Here is a 20911-nt window from a genome sequence, read left to right on the forward strand (position 1 = left end):
CTTTGCGAGAGGACTAGAATAAAAGAGCAAGAATGTATTGCTAAGCTTTATAAAGCATTGGCCAGACCCCGCTTAGAGTATTATGAGCAGTTTCAGGCCCCTTATCTAAGAAAAGATTTGCTGACAATATAGAAGGTTCACAAGGATTCCAGGAACAAAAGGGATAACGCAGGAGGAGTACTTGGTGGCTCGGGCCTGTACTCTCTGGAGTTTAGAAGAATTGCAGGGGTGGGGGATATCTCATTGTAACCTATCTAATACTTAACGAGTGAACGTGGAGAGGATGTTTGCTATAGTGGGTGAGTCTAGAACCAGGGGGCACAGCCTCAGAGTAGGTCATCCATTTAGAAGAGTGATGAGGAGGAATATTGTTAGCCATCGGGTGATGAATCTGTGGAATTTATTGCCACGGACAGCTTGGAAGCCAAGTCAGTGAGTATATTTAAAGTGGAGTGTGATAGATTCTTGGTTTGTCATGGCAAGGAAGGTATGGGGAGGAGGCAGGAGAATGTGAGTCTAATTCTGCTCCTATGTGTTATGGCCTCTCAGTCATGAGAAACTCCATGTGGAAAGAAGTACCTCTTTTTGGGTTTTTCTTTTGCCCATATTTACTGTTAGTCATACAATTTTTCTTTCTTTTGTTTACTCATCATCCTTGGTAATTTCTGCCCACTGCAACAGGATTTCACAACCAGTCATATTTTCTCTTTCCTACTAATTTCTGCAGGGGCCACTCTTTCTGTGATTGTTTGACACTTTCCCCTGCAATCATAGGAGGTGCACCACTTGTCCCTACACCACCCGAATCACCACCAACCAGGATCCAAAACAGCCCTTTCATGATTCAAGTTCATCTTCTCCAGACTTGTCTACTGCATCCTTCTTTTCTCCCACTTGGCTGTATCTACACCTCCTCACCTGGATCTGCTATTTCTCCTCTCCTGATGTGGGTCTTAAACAGATATATAAATCATCTCTGTATCTCCATAGGAAGTTCCTAATCCACGATTTCCTTCAGCAGTTTATTCTGTGTGCTACTCTTCAGTAGTTTTTTATCACTTTTGGGGTTTTTTTTCATTCTATCATTCTTCAGTTCATGTGAGTTTGGAAGATTCTGGAACTATCCAGTTTTAATTTTCTCCTCTCTCTTGCACACAATGTCACTTTTAGATGATGTACTTCCATGCCTTTGTGTGTGTTCCTGTGCTGAGTTTTAAATGGTGTACTTAAGGTGCGAGGAGGCTCGCAAGAGGAAAGCCCTGAAATACCAGTCTTTAGTCCAGGAGTGCAGGGACAAAGGATGGCAGACGTGGAGATCAGCTGTAGTGGATTCCCAGCAAGGTTGGCGTGGAGGTTGCTGTCTGCGCTGGACCTTGATGAAAAGAGCAAGAACCAAGCAGCTCACAGGATGGGGAGGAAGCAGAAAGAGCCTCTTGCTGGATACGGAGGAGGCGAGAGGAGTTGAGCTGGATGTCAGCAGCAGATGAGCAGTGACTTGGTCACCACTGGTTCTGACAACTGGAGAGTGTAGTGGTTAAGGGTTGAAACACTCTATGAAGGTTGGGCACCACTTGATGACATCTGCTGCTGGCCAAAGGCTATGGTTACCTCATCAGGTAACTGAAGAGAGCACCTTGCTGTATGTTGCAAGCAAATGTGTAACTTGCAAACCTTCACCCTTATTTTATGAATGTATCTATATCTCACCATTTGTGCATCCTATCTCATCACATAGTGAAGCATTTAATTGCTTATGATATTGTATGAAATTGTCATTAGTTCAGAAGGAATTTGATGTAGTCCTAAAGATCGCGAATGAGTTTTTGATTTGAATGGACTGACTGAAATTTTGATTTATAGGGGATATAATCTGTTAAGAATTAAACGTCATAGCTAATGAAGCAAAAGAAAGTATAAGAAACTAAACAAGCTATCAGAGTAGGAAAATCCTGTTATGTTATTATGTCGAGAAAATAAGTAAAATGAATAATACAATTGTTTGGAAAAAGAGATGCTTTTGTTGTAATTAAATTTTAAGCCCTACTCATCAATATATGCAAAATTTCAATTGGTGACTCATTAAAATATTTGAGTGCCTTTTGCTTATTGATTAATTGCCTTCTGTAATCAAAGGCGCATTGCTGCACAGGAGCGCGGGTATGCCTTGCTAGTCTATACATTTATTTTCTCCAGGTTTTTTTTTATGATAAATGCTTCCATGTAGTTGCCTCATGACTGCAATCTAGGAGTGGTGCATGAAATCTGGAAATAGAAGGGAAATTAAGAGGATAGAAGGAAATGCTGGACCACTGTGAATTAGGTTAAAAGAGATGCTTGAAGAATAATTTAGCTTCATGGTCATTAAGTTCAAATGTAATACATCTAATTTATTATTTTCATTTTTCCTTTTCTTTGTTAGTAAAAATGTTGTAAGGCTGGGGTTCCTAACCTGGGGTCTATGGAACTCTCGCTTATTGGTAAGGCTCATTGGCATATCCCTGCTTTAAGGTATTGTAAGCATAGTCTATTATCTGAGTCTTGAGTGGCAGTCCACTTATAATTCCCATCATTTTCTAAAACATTAGTAGTAATGCAGAGATGTTACCGTGTGTAGCTGTATCATTTAACTTTGGAAGGGGTTTAGGTTAGGCCCTTGAATTGTGATGACAAAGATCATGTTGACTGACAGTATTAAAAAGAAAGAGCTGCCTGCCGTTGGGTAACAAGTGGTCAGTAACTTTGACGTGTAAACCAAATCTAACTCCTTCAATTTCACTTTTTTCCTCTCTTTATGTTTTGTCTCTCTCCAGGTGCGCAAACAAATGGACTGGACTTCCAACGGCAGTCCATTCCAACAGGAGGGCCAATTACAACAGCTCAGGCCTTACTAGGACAACTACAGCAGGTATAATGGGCTATCTTTGGAGAGGAAAAGTGTTATAATATAAACTTACTTAATGAGGAGAACTGAATTTTGGTGAGAGCATGGAATCTTAGAATTTCTGTTTTTTTACCTTGACAGTGAAATAATATGGATAGAATTAAATGGAGTTAACTAAAATGTACCTGATTGGCCTTCATAATTTTATGCCCAAGTAGTTTGGTTCACTTGCACTAATTCAACATACCCAAACAAACCCAAACCTACCACGTCCACATGACTGGTTATGCTCCAATATTGGGCTATTGGTTTCCATCTGCTAGTTCTCACTTTATGGACATTGGTGATGGGATATGTTGACAATGCATTGAACCTAGATTCTCATACATAAACACAAGAGATTTTGCAGATGCTGGAAATTCAGAGCAACATACTCAAAATGCTAGAGGAACTCAGCAGGTCAAGCAGCATCAATGGAAGTGAATAAACAGTCAGTATTTCAAATTCTATGCCGGTTAAGGCAGTGGGAACATTGGGTGAGGGTGGATTTTTGGGAAATGGAGGACAACTTTGCCTCTAACTTCTATCCTACCCTTCAATTCAGTTGGTCCATTTCTGACATCTCTTTTCCTTTCTAGATCTCTCTGTCTCCATCTCAGGAGACAAACTGTATACAGATACCTTTCATAAACCTACCAACTCCCATGGCTATCTTGATGATAACTCTTCCCAAACTATCTCCTGCAAAATACTATTTCCTTTTCTCAGTTCCTTCATCTCTGCCCCATCTGTTCCCAAGATGAGGCTTTCCTTTCCAGCACATCAAAGATATCCTCCTCCTTCAAACAACTGGGTTTCCCTTCCTCCATCATTGATACTGCTGACACTCACGTGTCCTCCATTTCCTGAACATCCGCCCTCACCCTATCTTCTAAGAGGATAGAGTTCCTCTTGTCGGTGAATGGTCTCCTCTGCTGTCACAATGAGGCCACTCACAGGTTGGAAGAGCAAAACCTCATATTCTGACCAGGTAGCCTCCAACCAGGTGGCATGAACTTTGATTTCTCCATAAATTTTCCGGCTCCCCTTCTCTCTTCTACAAGTCCCCACTCTGTCTCCCCCCCCTCCCCCTTACATCTTCCCCTTGTCTGCCTATCACAACTCCCTGCTGTCCTTCCATTTCCCCTTTCTCCCATGGTCCACACTCCTCTCCTATCAAATTCTTTCTTCTCCAGCCCTTTACCTTTTCCACCTATCACCTCCCAGTGTTTTGCTACATACCCCTCCCCCACCCTCCTGACTTCACTCATCACCTTTTTAAATTGTACTCCTTCCCCTCCCCCACCTTCATCTGGCATTCCCCCCACCTTTCCAGTTCTGATGACAGGACTCAGACAGAAACATCAACTATTTATTCATTGCCATTGATGCTGCCTGACCTGCTAACAACTTCCAGCATTTTGTGTTTTCTTGTGTTTAAAGGTACTTGTGATTTTTTTGTGATTCTTAACCTTAAAGTTCATGAAAGGTATAGATAAATCACAGAAAGAATCTCTAATACAGTATTACTGAAGTATTACTAATATACACACACACACACCACACACCCACACACCCACACACCACACACCACACACCACACACACACCACACACACACCACACACACACCACACACACACCACACACACACCACACACACACACACACCACACACACACCACACACACACCACACACACACCACACACACACCACACACACACCACACACACACACCACACACACACACCACACACACACACCACACACACACACCACACACACACACACCACACACACACACACCACACACACACACACCACACACACACACACCACACACACACACACACACACACCACACACACACACCACACACACACACTCAATCAATCACTTGGCCAATAGGTAGTTGAAGAAGTAAGTAAGGCCTTATTATTTTATAGAAATATAATTTATTTGGTGAAGACAAGTTCAAGATTTAAAAATTTCAAAGTCCAAAGTTAGCAGTAGTAAAAGTAAAAGCAAAAGTTATTCTTGCTTTGATGCCATCAACCAGCCTGAGATTTTGAAGAAAGCCCCATTTTTGCCTTGGTATATTGTGTCCTGGTTAGCCTTATTCTGATCACAAATTGATCATATTGAAATGAAGAGCTTAGTAGCATTGATCTATGTAAAGATTTTATGTTTAGATTGTTGATGCTCAATTGGGCATGTCTTCAGTAATACTGTATTGTAGATTCTTTCTGTGATTTATCTATACCTTACATGAACTTTAAGGTTAAGAATTTTATTTTGAAATAATTAAGTGGTTCTTGTTTTGTGGATCATTTAGAATTGCTGTCATTTTGTTTTTAAAAAAGAAAAAGCTCTTAAGATATAAGATGTAGTGAAGTAATTTATTGCAACTTAAAATTTGAATTTGTTGTGTACAAAGTTATTAGAGTAAATCCAAATGTTCTGTACTTACTGCAGTAGTAGCACTGGTCAGCGTTCTCTGAATTCTGCTCTGAGTGACATTTATAATGTATACAGTAGAAAATTCGTTATAGTTGCCTTATGAGATAGGTGAAATAAGTATTAAGTGGTTTTCATTGCAACAAATAGTTTCATGATTTTTGGTTTTCTTTATCTGAATGATTTGACTTGTTCTAGGTATGCTTGTTGTAACAGGGTATTAAGTTTAACAGTGTACATTGCCCAATTACCCATAGAAAATGCTGCTGTTGTGTGTTTCACTATAAATGACAAGAATTGCTCCATTTTGATATTTGACCTCAATTGTACTTCTAATCAAAATACTTTGGTAGAAAGTTGTGTTGTAGCCTGAATGTACTGAGTATCAGTTTTTGTGTATTCTTTTGTTGTATTTTGAGATTCTCCATTGATCAGGTTCTGTATTAGACTCTGTTGGCCTCAAGTAAGCCCCTAGTCAAAATATCTTGGTTCTCTCAGTTAAAACCTAATATTATTTTACCATAAAACTGATCTACTTTCATGAATGTGGAAATTACAGTCTTAGCAGAAAATTGATAGAAATACCTATTGATATCCATAAAGATGAAAGACTAATTTTGTAATAATTTTGCAATCGTCAATAGGAATTATACAGTCATAGAGCCATACAGCATAGGAACAGGCCCTTCAGCTCATGTTCGTGGTGATTTTTCTACCTATTTACACTCGTCCTGTTTGCCTGCATTGGGAATATATTCTATGCCTTGCCTATTTAAGTGTCTGTCTAAATGCCTTTTAAACTTGTAACTTCTCAAGAATCAATTTATTTTTATATGTCAGTTTTTTTTGTTAATTTCTTCCGGTTGTCATCTTAATCAAAATGATTTTCTCATCGTATACTGCATTGTCATTTTCTTGTCACTTTAGGTTAACTACATGTCAGATGTGATGAACAGATACTTTTATGTGAGTTTTCACACGTATCGCATTTACTGAGGTTATTGTTGGAGTGATATGCACTGTTGCTTGTTCTGACTGGCAAGATTTGAAAGGCATTTCAATTAATATAGCAGCTTTTCCTGGTGAATATTTTGATATGAAATGAACCTCTTATCATATTCTAAGCTGGAACTTATTATGTTCTTGGAAATCAACTACTTTAAATAAGCTGGCAACTTAAATAATACTTTGAGAAGAAATATTTATTAAATGAATACTAGGGACAAACTTTCTTAAACTGCAACACTACATGACATTTTAGATGTTTTAGTGGAGCTCTTTTGGAAATCTATTACATCTTGACTGGTTTTCCCAAGTCCTTTTCCAGTAAGAGTTTGCAATTTATAAATTTTTGAAAAAGTTGAAGATTGATCTCTAGTATGCTCATCTTAAACAAAGTTATGAATGTATTCAGTCATAATCAGAATCTGAATCAAGTTTAATATCACTAGTATGTTGTGAAATTTATTGTTTTGCGACAGCAGCACATCACAATGCATAATAAAAACTATATATTACAAGAAGTATATAATACAAAACTGCAAAAAGAGAGGGGAAAATACAGTTTTCCCCGCAATCTGGAAGTAGAGCGTTCCTATGAAACCGTTTGTAAACCGAAATGTCGTAAAGTGAAGAAGCAATTACAATTTATATGAGAAAAATTTTTGAGCGTTCCCAGACCCAAAAAAAACCTACCAAATCAAACCAAATAACCCATAAAACCTAAAATAACACTAACATATAGTAAAAGCAGGAATGATATGATCAATATACACCCTATATAAAGTAGAAATATTGTAAGTACGGTGTAGTTTCACTTATCAAACTCAGAAAGACAGTGAGCCAAAATCGATTTGGAGAGAAAAAAAATCGGCACGTACATACCTACGCACGTACACACATGTGCAAACAACTGCCCGCACAAGGCTTCATGGTCATTGTAGTCTTTCTCGGGGTAAACACAAGTATAAAGTGGGCGCCTTTTTTTTTTGTAAAAGCAAAAATCCTCTTTGGTTAGCGAAAACAGGTACTAATGTAGGTCTTTCGTAACAGCGAGTTGTCGCAAAGCGAATGTCCGAAAAATGGGGGACACCAGATAGTGTTCATGGATTGCTTGTCCATTCAGAAATCTGATGGTGCAGGGGAAGAACCTGTTCATGAAACATTGAGTGTGTCTCTTCAGACTCCTGTACCACCTCCTTACTGGTAGCAATGAGAAGAGGGCAGATCCTGGGTGTTGGGTGTCTTTAATGTCACCCTTTTGAGGCATTACATTTTGAAGGTGCCAACAATGCTGGGGAAGCTAGTGTCCATGATGGACCTGGTTGAGTTTACAAATGTGTGAGTGACTTCAATGACATACCAAGTCTCCTTAAACTCTTAATGAAATATAGCCACTGTTTTGTTTTCTTTGTAATTGCATCAATATGTCAGGCCCAGGATAGATCTTCAGAGACGTTGACACTCAGGAACTTGAATCTGCTCACCTTTTCCACTGCTAATTCCTCCTGAGGACTGGTGTATGTTCGCTCGACTTCCCCTTGCTGAAGTCCACAATCAGTTCCTTGATCTTACTGATGTTGCATTCAAGGTTATTGTTAATGATTGAGTTGTACCAAAGAAAATGGTGCTGTGGTTGATTTGATGTATTTATAAACTATTAGTTTTACAAGAAAAATATTCATGATGCTATTTACATTTTCAGCATTTTTGAAAGTATAAGGTAACTTCAATAATCTTGCATGTGATTGTTCTGAAGTCTTAATGCTATGGCATTTTCATTGCTGAGTTCTTTTTCCTTTTCAACTTGCCAGATTCTATTTCTGATCAACCCTATATTCACGACACAACCCTTTTGTGTGTTTTGCCCTGTTTCCATTGCTGCTTTTAAGATCACTGAAACCCTTTTTTCTCAGCCCTTTTTCTTTGCTTATCCTTTAAGATAGCTTGAAAATTTATTATGCTACTGAATTACATGTTCAGCAGATCAGACAACATCTGTGGAAAGAAATAAAAAGTCAACGTTTCAGGCTGAGACCCTTCTTCAGGACTTGAAAGGAAGGAGGAAGAAGCAAGAATGAGAGGGAAAGTAATACAATGTAGAAGGTGATATGTGGGGGGAAGGTGGAGAAGGTTGAAGTGAGAATCTGGGAGTTAACAGTTAGAAAATGAGAAGGGCTGAAGAAGATGTAAAAGGAAGGAAGAGGGGCATCAAGGCGATGATGGGCAGATGGAAAAGAGGTAAGAGGAGAGTCTGAATGGGGAATGGTGAAAGAGAGAAGGTGGGGGGGGGAAGAAATTATCGAAAGAGAAATTGATGTTCAACAGCAGTAACATTTAGTAGGCTGTGAAAATCTGCTGGCCTGGCATTGGTTCTGAAGGTGTTGAATTATCAAGGTGTTATTGTATTGTCAGCTGGAATATTGTATACTTTTACTTTTGCAGTCCAGCAGGTTTCAATTCCCACGTCATCAAATAACTTTAACCTTTTTAACCTTCTGAAATCAATCAAGCATTGAAAATCTGTGTCTGCACCTCTCACTTCTTTAAAACCCTCAAAAATTTGCTGTGATTTGGTCAACTGAATATACGTAAAACCCAGCAGCATATGACTTCTTCATTACAAAGAAAGGCCTGACTCTAAGACATAGAACTGTACAACGCAGGAACAGGTCCTTTGGCACACAATGTCTGTGCCGGACATCCAAATTAAACTAATCCCTGCATTTTCATGTGTAGTTGAGAGCCTCTTGAATGCCACAGTCACGTCTGCTTCCATTACCACCTGCAGCATGTTTCAGCCACTTAGCTTTCTCATGTATGGGAAAGAAAACAATTGCCAACACACCCTATTTAACTCTTTCTTCTCCCCCCCCCCCACCTTAAAGTTATGTCCTCTAGTATTTGACATTTCTACCCTGGAAAAAGGTTCTGGCTGTGTACCCTATCTATGTCTCTCATTACTTTTTAAGACTTCTATTAGGCTTCCCCTCTGGTTGCAGCTCTCCAGAGAAAGCAATCCAAATTTCCAATCCTGTTTTCAGCAGAAAATCCAATCTCTAGTCCGAAAAGCAATCTGTGAAGGACCTTTTAGTGACTGCTTTACTTTTATGGTGTGACATTCTTGGTCAAGATAGTATCTGCCACTCTCACCAGCAGCAATTTGATCATATATTTCTATTGCAGTGGTAAAGGTAATTAAATGAATAAATGGTTGGAAACTTTAAAAATTTTCCTGTGAAGATATGCTACCCTTTGTGATGAGCATTCCTTTAAGTTTAAATTAATGGGATAGTCTGCAGAAGTTGAATTGGAGGAATGATTTAAAGTATTTCAAGCAAAGACTTTTAACTTTCATGGTGATTAGACAATGGTTTTTTAGGACATGAGTGTACACTCGGAGAATTTAGCTGAAAAGTTCCAATATTTTAGTCCTGACAATCATTATCCTGTTAGCCAAGCTCAATAATACTAAGGAAGTATTTTTCCAATCTAATCAAACCTGTTATTAGTATATATTTTATATAAAGTGGCGACTTTGTTTTGAAAAACATTGTAAATGGCAGAAGGAAATGCTAAAAATATCATTATTTTTAAATTTATTATCCTATGCAGATCAAGGTTGGTCTCATATGTCAGAATTACACCTTTCATCCTCAATCTTCAAACTACTTGCACAACTCAGTTTCAGAAATACAGTCCGTTCCATTATAACATTAAAACATGGGTGTAATGCCAAGGTGAATCATTTGTCCGACTTCTAACAAATTTGACACTGTACAGTTGCCTAATTGAGCATCGAAGATACTAATGGATCTCTATTTTAGTATAGTACAAATCTTGCCAGATGTTCCTTCTCTGCAGGCATAATTCATATCACTTAGGTTGTGTCTTCCTGGAACCTTTTGTCCATGCATCGACCACATTTAAACTTGGTATAAAAAATTTAAGTCATCTCCCAGATCACTTCCCTCACCACTTCAAATGACAGCAGTAGGGAAATGAGATAAATGGCATGTGTACAAAACCCAGTCTCAACTCCCTCAAACATAACCTTTTATACACTTTTGATTGTACTGTATTTGGAGGTATCATGGCTCAGGTGATCTATTCATAATTTTTATTTATTGTGAAGGATAGATTCTCAATGCAGAATTACTGCAATTGCATTTTTGTCTTAATACTTGTCCATTTTTTATGTCCTTATTCTTGTCTCTTGCTTTGCATTTTTGTATTGACTTTTTTTTGCAGAGATGACTTGCCTGATTTTCATCCAAAGTAAAATTCTGAATTGGATCTTGTCTGTTATCCAAGAGGTAGAAAACTGGATATTTATACATTTTTCCATTTCATGATTTAGAAATTTTTTAAAAAAAATTACATTTGAAGGATCTGACAAGTTTTTATATGTACTGCATAAATGGTACTGGTTTGCTGTCCAGCCATGGTTAGATAATGACATCTTTAATGATATCAGTGTAATTATTTCCTAAAAAAAAGGATGTTTGCCTACTCTCTAAGGGGCAGGTAACTTGTCTGCTGGAGAGTCTTTATTTTTAAGTGACTCTTCTGCAAAGAGGATCTGGCTTTGATTCGTAGTTAATCATATTTTATTTTTTACGAATTGCTGAATATTTAACACAGTTAAATTTTAGTTAAAACCATCTATTTTTGTTGAATGTTGACTTTAGTGGGGAGATTTAAATGATTGAATGCTATTCTCTTTATTTCCATCTAACTTTCTCTACTCTTCAAAATGTTAATTGCCATAATCTAATTTCATTTGTGTCTCATTTCTCCAGAGCCAGCAAGTGGCAATTATTTGAACATAGATAGTGTCTTAACTGACCTTTAACATATATATGTTTTGACCTGGTATTTATATATCCTCATTATGCAGCAGTTGCTTATTCACATTTTCTCATCATGAATGTTCAGAGCTATAAAGCAGACGTTATATGCTGAGTGCTTCTCAGACTTTGTTATATGTAAAACAGATAGTAACTAGAAATCCTTGTTGTCATGGTTGGGCTTCATCTTTTGTACACCTTTTTTCTAATTCCATCAAATCTACAGTAGCTAATACTGTTGTACTTTCCCCTTGATCCATTTCTGTCTTGGATATACTGCTCTGCACAGATTTCATTTGCTGGATTCTGCCATATTAGGATTAAAAGCCATTATACATCAACGTACAAATTTTGCTACAAAGGAGATGATTCATGTCTACGCTGGTTCTTTGAAGGAACGATCCAATTTGATTCAATTCCTATAATGTTTTCCCATACCCTGTAATTTTCTTTTTAAATGTATATCCAGTACCCTTTCAAAAATTATAAATTACCTTACAGCATAATCTTAATTCTGTGGACTTCAGTTTGGTTAACATGTAATATGTGATGTTTGTGCTATTTAACTGGGTCAAATTAATGAGTTCTCTCTATTACATAATTTGACAATTCATTTATGTGTAACAATTCTGAGCTCCCACTGATAAAGCTTTCCTGTCTCTCTCCCCACCTGTCCAAATTACAGTATGTACAAGATTATTATGATGAGGAAAACTGTCAGAAGCTCTACCATGTCAGTAATTACCTTTATCTTACTACAGTTTTCATTCCATTATGTTTTCTTCAATTCTCTGGCATCAGGAAGTTTGAAAGATTTCAGCCAGAGCTTTTTAATCTCCCCAGTTTTGCAAACCTTTGACAATATAGGATAGCAGTGCATTGGCTGGCATGTGCGCCCATCCAAACAGAAGTAGCTACCAAAGATTACAAGAGATCCCTGAGGCTTCAAGAACATCAAGGCAATTTAGAACGTTCACAGAACAACAAGTGTACTTGTGATTCTATAGATATAGGTGACAACAGATGTTGGAACAAAGTGGTGGTTGACATTTCAAGTCAAGACTCTGCATTAGGACTGATAGAAGTGGAGTCAGGTGGGGGAGGGGAAGGAGGAGCCTATATTGATGCAGAGGCTGGAAGGTACTGCCTCCAAAAGATGACATCCATCAATAAGAACACTCACTATCAACTGCAGCTGTGAAGATCCCTGCTGCACCCGGTGACCCTGTGATCTCTGTCTCGGAAGCCGATGTTAAGCTCCCTTTAAATAGGGTGAACCCTCGCAAGGCAGAATGCCCAGATGGAGTACCCGGTGAGGCTCTGAAAACTTGTGCCAACCAACTGACATGAATATTCAAGGATATTTTCAACCTCTCACTGCTATGGGCAGTAGTTCCCACTTGCTTCAAAAAGGCAACAATTACACCAGTGCCTAAGAAGAAGAATGTGAGCTGCCTAAATGACAGTCGCCCGGTAGCACTCACATCGATAGTGACGAAATGCTTTAAGAGGTTGGTCATGTCCAGACTGAACTCCTGCCTCAGCAAGGACTTGGACCCATTGAAATTTGCCTATTGCAACTATAGGTCAATGGCAGACGCAATTTCAATGGTTCTTCACAGTCTTAGACCACCTGGACAATACAAACACCTATGTCAGGATGCTGTTCATCGACTATAGCTCAGCATTTAATACCATCATTTCCTTCAATCTTGATCAATAAGTTACAGAACTTGGGCCTCTGTAAATCCCTTTGCAATTGGATCCTCAAGCTCCTAACTGGAAGACCACAATCTGTGCAGATTGGTGATAACATATCCTCTTCGCTGACTATGAACACTGGTGCATCTTGGGTGTGTGCTTAGCCCATTGCTCTACTCTCTGTATGCACATGACTGTGTGGCTAGGCATAGCTCAAATACCATCTATAAATTTACTGATGATATAACCATTGTTGGTAGAATCTGAGATTGAGACAAGAGGGCATACAGGAGCGAGATATATCAGCTAGTGGAGTGGTGTCGCACCAACAAACGCACTCAATGTCAGTAAGATGGAAGAGCTGATTGTGGTCTTCTGACAGGGAAGGAACACATACCAATCCTCATAGAGGATTGGTCCCAACATATCGATGCAGTTATAAAAAAGGCAAGGCAATGACTGTACTTGATTAGGAGTTTGAAAAGATTTGGTATGTTAACAGAAACACTCAAAAACTTGTATAGATGTTCTGTGGAGAGCATTCTGACAGGCTACATCACTGTCTGGTATGGGAGGTGGAGTTGCTACTGCAGAGGGTTGTAAATTTAGTCAGCTCCATTTTGGGTACTAGCCTACAAAGTACACAGGACATCTTCAAGGAGCAGTGTCTCAGAAAGGCAGTGTCCATTATTAAGGTCGTCCAGCACCCACTGTTACCATCAGGTAGGAGGTACAGAAGCCTGAAGGCGCGCGCACAGCGATTCAGGAACAGCTTCTTCCCCTCTGCCATCCAATTCCTAAATGGACATTGAACCCATGAACATTACCTCACTTTTTAAAATATATATTATTTCTGTTTTTGCACAATTTTAATCTGTTCAATATACATAGAATGTAATTTATTTATTTATTTTCTCAAATATTATGTTTTGTATTGAACTGCTGCTGCTAAGTTAACAAATTTCACAACACATGCCGGTGATAGTAAACCTGATTCTGATTCTGACTCAGATCATCAGGGCCATGCCCTCTTCTCATTACTACCATTAGGGAGAATATGCAGGAGTCTAAAGACCCACAGTCTACGATTAGTTCCTTATTTTCTTGGAAACTTGGGTTTTATTAGCCAATCTTTGTTTTGTATAATTAAGTTAGTTACTCAGTATAGTGACCATATCAGGGAACATACACTCAGACAGTGTTTTGTCTAGAATCTTATTTTGTGATAAGTTGAGAACTGGAATGTTAATTATGTTCCCTAGCCATTGATTGGACTCTGCTAGTGAAGAGTCAGCTCTCCATGTTTCATTATGGCTTTCAGTTTTAAATCCATTATGAATATAAACTGGGTAGCAGGATTGAGATACTTCCCAACCAAAAGGTATAAGGTCTCCTTCCTTTTGTAAGCCTGCAGGTTACCCTTGGGTGAGGTGTAGCACCTGCTCAGTCCACCGATCAAGGTCCGTGAAGCCGTGCAAGCAGCTGGTGCATATCATATTGTGGTTATGCAACCACTGACGCCAGGCAGACAGTCTCTGAAGAGTATTGATAAAGGCTGATGTCACCCATCATGTAACAACACTGCCCAGAAGAAGGCAATGGCAAACAACTGTAGAAAAGTTTGGTTAAGGGCCATGATCACCCCCATCATACATCACGGCACATAATGAATGAATGAAAGAAACATTGAAGGGTATAGAAAAAATGTAGGTCAGCCTGCATCTGTGGAAAATGTTTGAAGACCTCTTTTGTTAGACCTTAATTATATTGATCAATAAAAGAAGCAATAATGAAGAGGTTAATATGACCGAAGAATAGCTGTTGGGGTTCTTTGCTTAAAGGAAAATTGAAAAGAAGAGAGGCCCTTTGTTCATTTCAAACTCACCAGCATAGAAAATGCTTAAAGAAAATAATACAAAGATTCATTTATTATGAAAGCATGTATCCATGTACAACTCTGAAATTTGTCTTCTCCAGATAGCCACAAAACTGAGAAAGACTGTGAAAGATGTTCAGAGAGAAACATCAACCCCCACGTGTGTAAAAAAAAAAGGCATCCCAATCATCAGCACCCTTCTCCCCCCCCCCCCCCCCACATGCAAAACGGAACAGGAGCATTAACACATCCAAAACAAAACCCTCCCTGCACAGAAAAGCTAACAAAACACAACAGAACATCAACCCACAAACACCCTCCCCTCGCACAGCAAAACAGAAAAGGAACAGGTGATAACAAAATACAATGTGAAAACCATAAGTCTGAAAAAGTCCACAATCCATAAACGAAGAACCATGATACCATCCTACGATATTGTGGGTATTATCAAGGCGTTCTGAAAATCTGAGTACACAACATCCATTAACTCTCTGTCCTACATATTATTTCCTCAAATAATTCTAACAGATTTGACAGGCAAGGTTTCCCCAAAAGGAAACCATGCTGACTTTGGCCTATTTAGCGTGTTATCAGATACCCTGAAATCTCATCTCTAATAATGGACTGCAACAACATCCCAACCACTGAGGTCAGGCTAACAGGCCTATTAATTTCTTTTTTTCTGCCTCTGTCCTTTCTTAAAGAGTGGAGTGGTATTTCCCATTTTCCAGTCCTCCAGAACCATTCCAGAATCTAATATTTTTGAAAGATCATTGCTAATGCCTCCACAATCTATTTCAGAACTCTTCTATCTGGTCCAGGTGACCAATTTACCTTCAGACTTTTCAGCTTCCCAAGCACCATTTCCTAAGTAATAGCATGTCCACTCACTTCTGCTCTCTGACACTCTGGCATACTGTTCGTATGTTCCACAGTGAAGACCAATGCAAAACACTTATTAAGTTTGTCTGCCATTTCCCAGTGGTCCAATATTCACTCTCAGACTTTTTTTTTACTCTTTATGTATCTGAAAAATCTTATGGTGTTCTATTTTATTATTGGCTGGTCTACCTTCATATTTCATCTTTTCTCTCTTTAATGCTTTTTTTTGGATGCCTTCTGTTAGTTTTTAAATGCTTCTCAATCCTCTAACTTCCCACTAAGTTTTGCTATATTATATGCCCTCTCTTTACATTTTATGTTGTCTTTGACTTCCCTTGTCAGCCATGGTTGCCTTATCCTCCCTTTAGAATACTTCTTTATCTTTGGGATGTGTCTATCCTATGCCTTCCTACTTACCCCAAGAATCTCCAGTCATTGTTCTTTTGCCATCATCACTTTGGCTAAATACTCTCTCATGCTTCTGTAATTCCCTTTGCTCCACTGCAATACTGATAGTTTATCTTCTCCCTCTCAAACTGCTAGGTAAATTTTATCATATTATGATGACTGTTTTCTAAGAGTTCCCTTATGTTAAGCTCCCAATTCAAATCTGGTTCACTACACAACACTTAATCCAGAATTGCCTTTTCTCTAGTGGGCTCAACCACAAACTGCTCTAAAAAGCCATCTCATTGGCCTATGTCATTTTTTTTCTAAAGATTTGATTTCATATTTTATTAACAGAGCCACCTCACCCCCTCTGCCTATCTGCCTGTCGTTTTGATACAATGTGAATCCTTGGATGTTAAGCTTCCAACCATGATCTTCTTTCTGCCACAACTCAGTGATGCCCACAATGTCATACCTGTCCATCTCTAACTACGCTATAAAATCATCTGCCTTGTTCTGTATACTGTGTGCATTCAAGCATAATACATTCAGTCCTTTATTCATCACCCTTTTCGAGTTTGCCCCCATGGTACACTTCAACCTATTCCGCTGACTGCAATTTTGACCTTTCATCTGCCTTTCCTGCCTCACTCTTTCACTACACATTGTGTCTACTTGTATGCTAACTGCCCCATCCTCAGCCTTATCACTCTGGTTCTCATCCCCCTGCCAGTTTAATTTAAACCGTTCCCAACAGCTGTAGCAAACGCACACATTGGTCCTCCTCAGGTTCAGGTGTAACCTATTCCTTTTTTACATATCTCTCCCCCCCCCCCCCCCCCCCAGGCCTAGAATAGGTTCCAATTATCTAAGAACATGAAATTCTGCCTCCTGCACCAGTTCCTCAGCCACTTAATTCATCTGTTCTCTCATCGTATTCCTGCCCCAATTAGCACGTGGTACTGGGAGTAATCCAGAGATTACTCCCAGACATGATGACCCTGCTCTTCAGCCTCATCTGTTAATTTCTGTACTCACTGCTGGACTCCTCCCTTTCTACCTATGTCATTGGCAGGAATGTTATGTTCACCACGATCTCCTCTGCTCACCCTCTCTCTTGAGAATATTCTGCAGCTGCTCAGCGACATCCTTTGATCCTGGCTTCTCCAAGGTAGCACACCGTCCTGTTGTTCCTTTCGTGGCCACAGAATGTGCATTGAGTCCCCTATCACTTTCGTTCCTATCACAATCACATTGATTAAAGGTAACTACAGAGGCATGAGAAAGGAGCTGGCCAAAGATTATTGGAATGGGAAGCTAGCCTGAATGACATTAGGATAGCAATGGCTGGAGTTTCTGGGAGTAATTTGAAAGACAAAGGAGCATCCTAAGGTAGGATGAGGCAACTGTAGCTAGCAAGGGAAGTCAAAGACAGCATAAATGCAAAAGAGAGGGCATACGAATTGTTGGGAAGCTTTTAAAACCAACAGAGAGGAAAGGCGAAATGTGAAGTTAAGCTTGCAATGAAGTAAAAGAGGATACCAAAGCACTTTTCCCCCAGAGTAAAAGAGAGGCAAGAGTGGACAATGGACGACTGGACAGTGATGCTGGAGAGTTTGTAATGAGGAACAAAGAAATGGCAAACAAACTGAATAAGTATTTTGTGTCAGTCTTCGCTGGGGTTGACCACCAGCAACTTGCTACAAATTTGAGGGAATCAGAAGGCCAAAGTGAGTGTAGTCACTATTACAGAAGGTGCTTGGGAAGCTGAATGGTCTGAAGGTAGGTAAGTCATCTAGACCAGATGGACTCCACCCCAGGGTTCTGAAAGCAGTAGAATTGCTGAATTGTGCAGGCATTAGCAGTGATCCTTCAAGAATCGATGGATTCTGGAATGGTTCTGGAGGATTGGAAATGTCACCCCACTCTTTAAGAAGGAGGAGTGCAAAAAGGCAGGAAGTTATTTGTCCAGTGAACTTGATTTCTGTGTTTGGCGAGATATTAAAGTCCATTATTAAGGATAGGAAGTTTCAAGGTACTTGGAGGTGCCTGATAAAATATGCCTGTCAAATCTGTTGGAATTCTTTGATGAAGTAACAGGACAGCCAAAGAGAGTCAGAGGATGTTGTTCAGTTGGATTTTCAGAAGGCCTTTGACAAGGTGTTCAACAAGTTGTTGAACAATGTAGGCACTCACCCATTGTATTACAGGAATGATGGTAGATAGACAGAAGATTGGCTGACTGGTAGAAAGCAAGGAGTGACAATGAAGAGGGCCTTTTCTGGTTGGCTGGCTGTGACAACTGGTGGTCTGTAGGGACTGTGTTGGGTGAGCTTCTTTTCATGTTATACATTAATGAACTGGATTATGTGTAAGAGAGTGTAAGGATGTCATTCTGAAGATTTATAAGGTGTTGGTCAAGCTGCTTTTAGAGTATTGTAAGGAAATTTGGGCCCCATGTCTAAGGAAGTCTATCCTGGCATTGAAGGGTTAATGCATGAGGAACATTTGATTGTTCTGGGCCTGTACTTGCTGGAGTTTAGAAACATGCAGGGGGAGGGGGTGGAATCTCACTGAATCCTATCAAATATTGAAAGCCCAGAATAGAGTAAATATGGAAAGAATGTTTTCAATTGTGGGAGAGTCTAGGATCAGGGGGCACAGCATCAATGGAAGGAAGTAATTTTAGAACAGAAATGAAGAGGAATTTTTTAACCCACATCTTTGAAATTCATTGCTATACACAGCTGTGGAGACCAAATTATTGGGTATATTTAATGCAGTGATTGTTAAGTTCTTGATTAGCAAGGGCACCAGAGGTTACAGGAAGAAGGCAGATAAATGGGATTGAGAAGAAAAATAAATCAGTAGTGATGGAATTGTTGAGCAGACTTGATGGACTGAATGGCCTAATCCTGCTCCTTCCATCCTGCTATTAGCCTCAGTGATTCTATTAAACTGGAAATGATCAGTAGGACATGCAACATTTGTGGCAATGAAAAAAAGTTAATGGTTTTGGATCAGAATTTAGCTGTGTTCCTCCACTGTTCACAGAGTATGTCTAATATTTTTTGTCTCATTTTGGATTTTCAGCATTGGAAGTATTATACTTTTCAATATTTCCAAGCTGCTCTTATGAGCATTTGATTGTCAGTCTGCTTGGTGAGGAGAAAGTCTCTTGTTTGATAGTTTAATTAAAAGTCAATTGTAATTAGGGCACTTTGGAACTGTTGACACAGAGAGAAGTAAGCTCTACAAAAAGGTTGCAATATTGCCTGCTCTCAGTAGGCACTGCACTTCCCAGCAGCAACTTTATCCTGGATTCTCTTGAGTTTGTGTTAAGACACATCTGTGGGAAAGATTACTATAAAGAGGATAATGGGTTAAAAGAACAGAAGGACATGGGAACACGAGGAAATTTGCAGATGCTGGAAATTCAAGCAACACACACACACAAAATGCTGGTGGAACACAGCAGGCCAGGCAGCATTTATAGGGAGAAGCACTGTCGACGTTTCAGGCTGAAAATCTTCAATGAAGTTAGGCAAAGGGAAGTGTAATTTGGTACTTTGTGCAAATGACTGTTTGGAGTCTGATAGGGAAAGATAGCAAGGATGGTGAGAACTAATTTGTACTAGATAACTCATTTGTGTTTGACATACTTGACATTTGAATACTAAGCTTACTTCAATCACATTTTTATTGCAAGTTGCAATTCTAATTAGGTCACACAATAAACATTTTTTACTCTGATATTGCAGGTGCAACTTCCTGGAACAACTTTGCAACCAACTCCTTCACAAACATTAAATTTACAGGTAGGCAACTTTTATTATGGACTTCTTTCTGTCCTTAAGTAGATTTAGTGAACGTTGGAGATGTTATGGGGTGATTGATTGGAAAGGGGTTGTCTTGCTTGCTATTGGTTGTGATAGCTGGGCAGCTTTCTGTTTTGTGAGGTCAGCTATGTCCAACAAGATTACATTAAAGTACAGAAGGCAGCCTAAGTCTCACAGATGGCAACATGACACTTGAAGACTTCAATTCTCCATGCAGCAAGAGGAATTGTACATGTGCACCTGAAGAAGGTGGGGAAACCCTAAAACGAACCATTTATTACTTAGCAGGATTCGATTGGCCTTGCCATAATCAGAAGGGGTTTAAAAGCATTAACACTGAGATAGCAGCACTCTTGGATCAAAAAATAAAAGATTGACATGACCGGCAAAGCCGTCCTTTATACAGTCAAAAACCAAACTCTTTCTACCAGCTCAAAATTTGAGATCACAAACAGCTTTAGTAGGTTTAAAATGAATGAAGAAAATGCTAGTTCATTGAGTTGGTACAAGCTTTTGTTTTAAGTGAACTTGGAAATTAAGGTTGAATAGGATGAATAAAGAAGTAAATAATTTAACATTTACGAGTTTTTTATTTGCTGGTTCCTTTTATTTGATAAATGAACACATTGAATGAAGGGGGCATCAGTAAGATTAATTATTACTGACTTATTTTGCAACAGCACTACATAGAAACATAGAAAATAGGTGCAGGAGTAGGCCATTCGGCCCTTTGAGCCAGCACCGCCATTCAGTATGATCATGGCTGATCATCCAACTTAGAACCCTGCACCTGCTTTCTCTCCATACCCCCGATCCCTTTAGCCACAAGGGCCATATCTAACTTCCTCTTAAATATAGCCAATGAATTGGCCTCAACTGTTTCCTGTGGCAGAGAATTCCACAGATTCACCACTCTCTGTGTGAAGAAGTTTTTCCTCATCTCGGTCCTAAAAGGCTTCCCCTTTATCCTTACACTGTGACCCCTCGTTCTGGACT

The 20911-nt window shown here is 39.2% G+C and overlaps 1 protein-coding gene across 7 annotated transcripts in view; it reads left to right on the top strand.

Moving 5' to 3' along the window:
- Window positions 1–20911, top strand: part of LOC140727681 (POU domain, class 2, transcription factor 1-like) — a 168792-nt gene that overhangs the window by 58890 nt on the left and 88991 nt on the right. For 4 of the 7 annotated variants that reach the window (XM_073045332.1, XM_073045327.1, XM_073045328.1 and 1 more), the window contains 3 exons: window positions 2811–2905; window positions 6306–6344; window positions 19838–19894. In XM_073045332.1, the coding sequence (XP_072901433.1) occupies window positions 2811–2905; window positions 6306–6344; window positions 19838–19894 (191 nt within the window). The remainder of the gene's footprint in view (window positions 1–2810; window positions 2906–6305; window positions 6345–19837; window positions 19895–20911) is intronic. The other 3 variants (XM_073045333.1, XM_073045330.1, XM_073045331.1) reach the window with 2 other exon arrangements.

Source organism: Hemitrygon akajei, chromosome 5 (assembly GCF_048418815.1).
Source record: "Hemitrygon akajei chromosome 5, sHemAka1.3, whole genome shotgun sequence".
NCBI classification, from domain to species: domain Eukaryota; kingdom Metazoa; phylum Chordata; class Chondrichthyes; order Myliobatiformes; family Dasyatidae; genus Hemitrygon; species Hemitrygon akajei.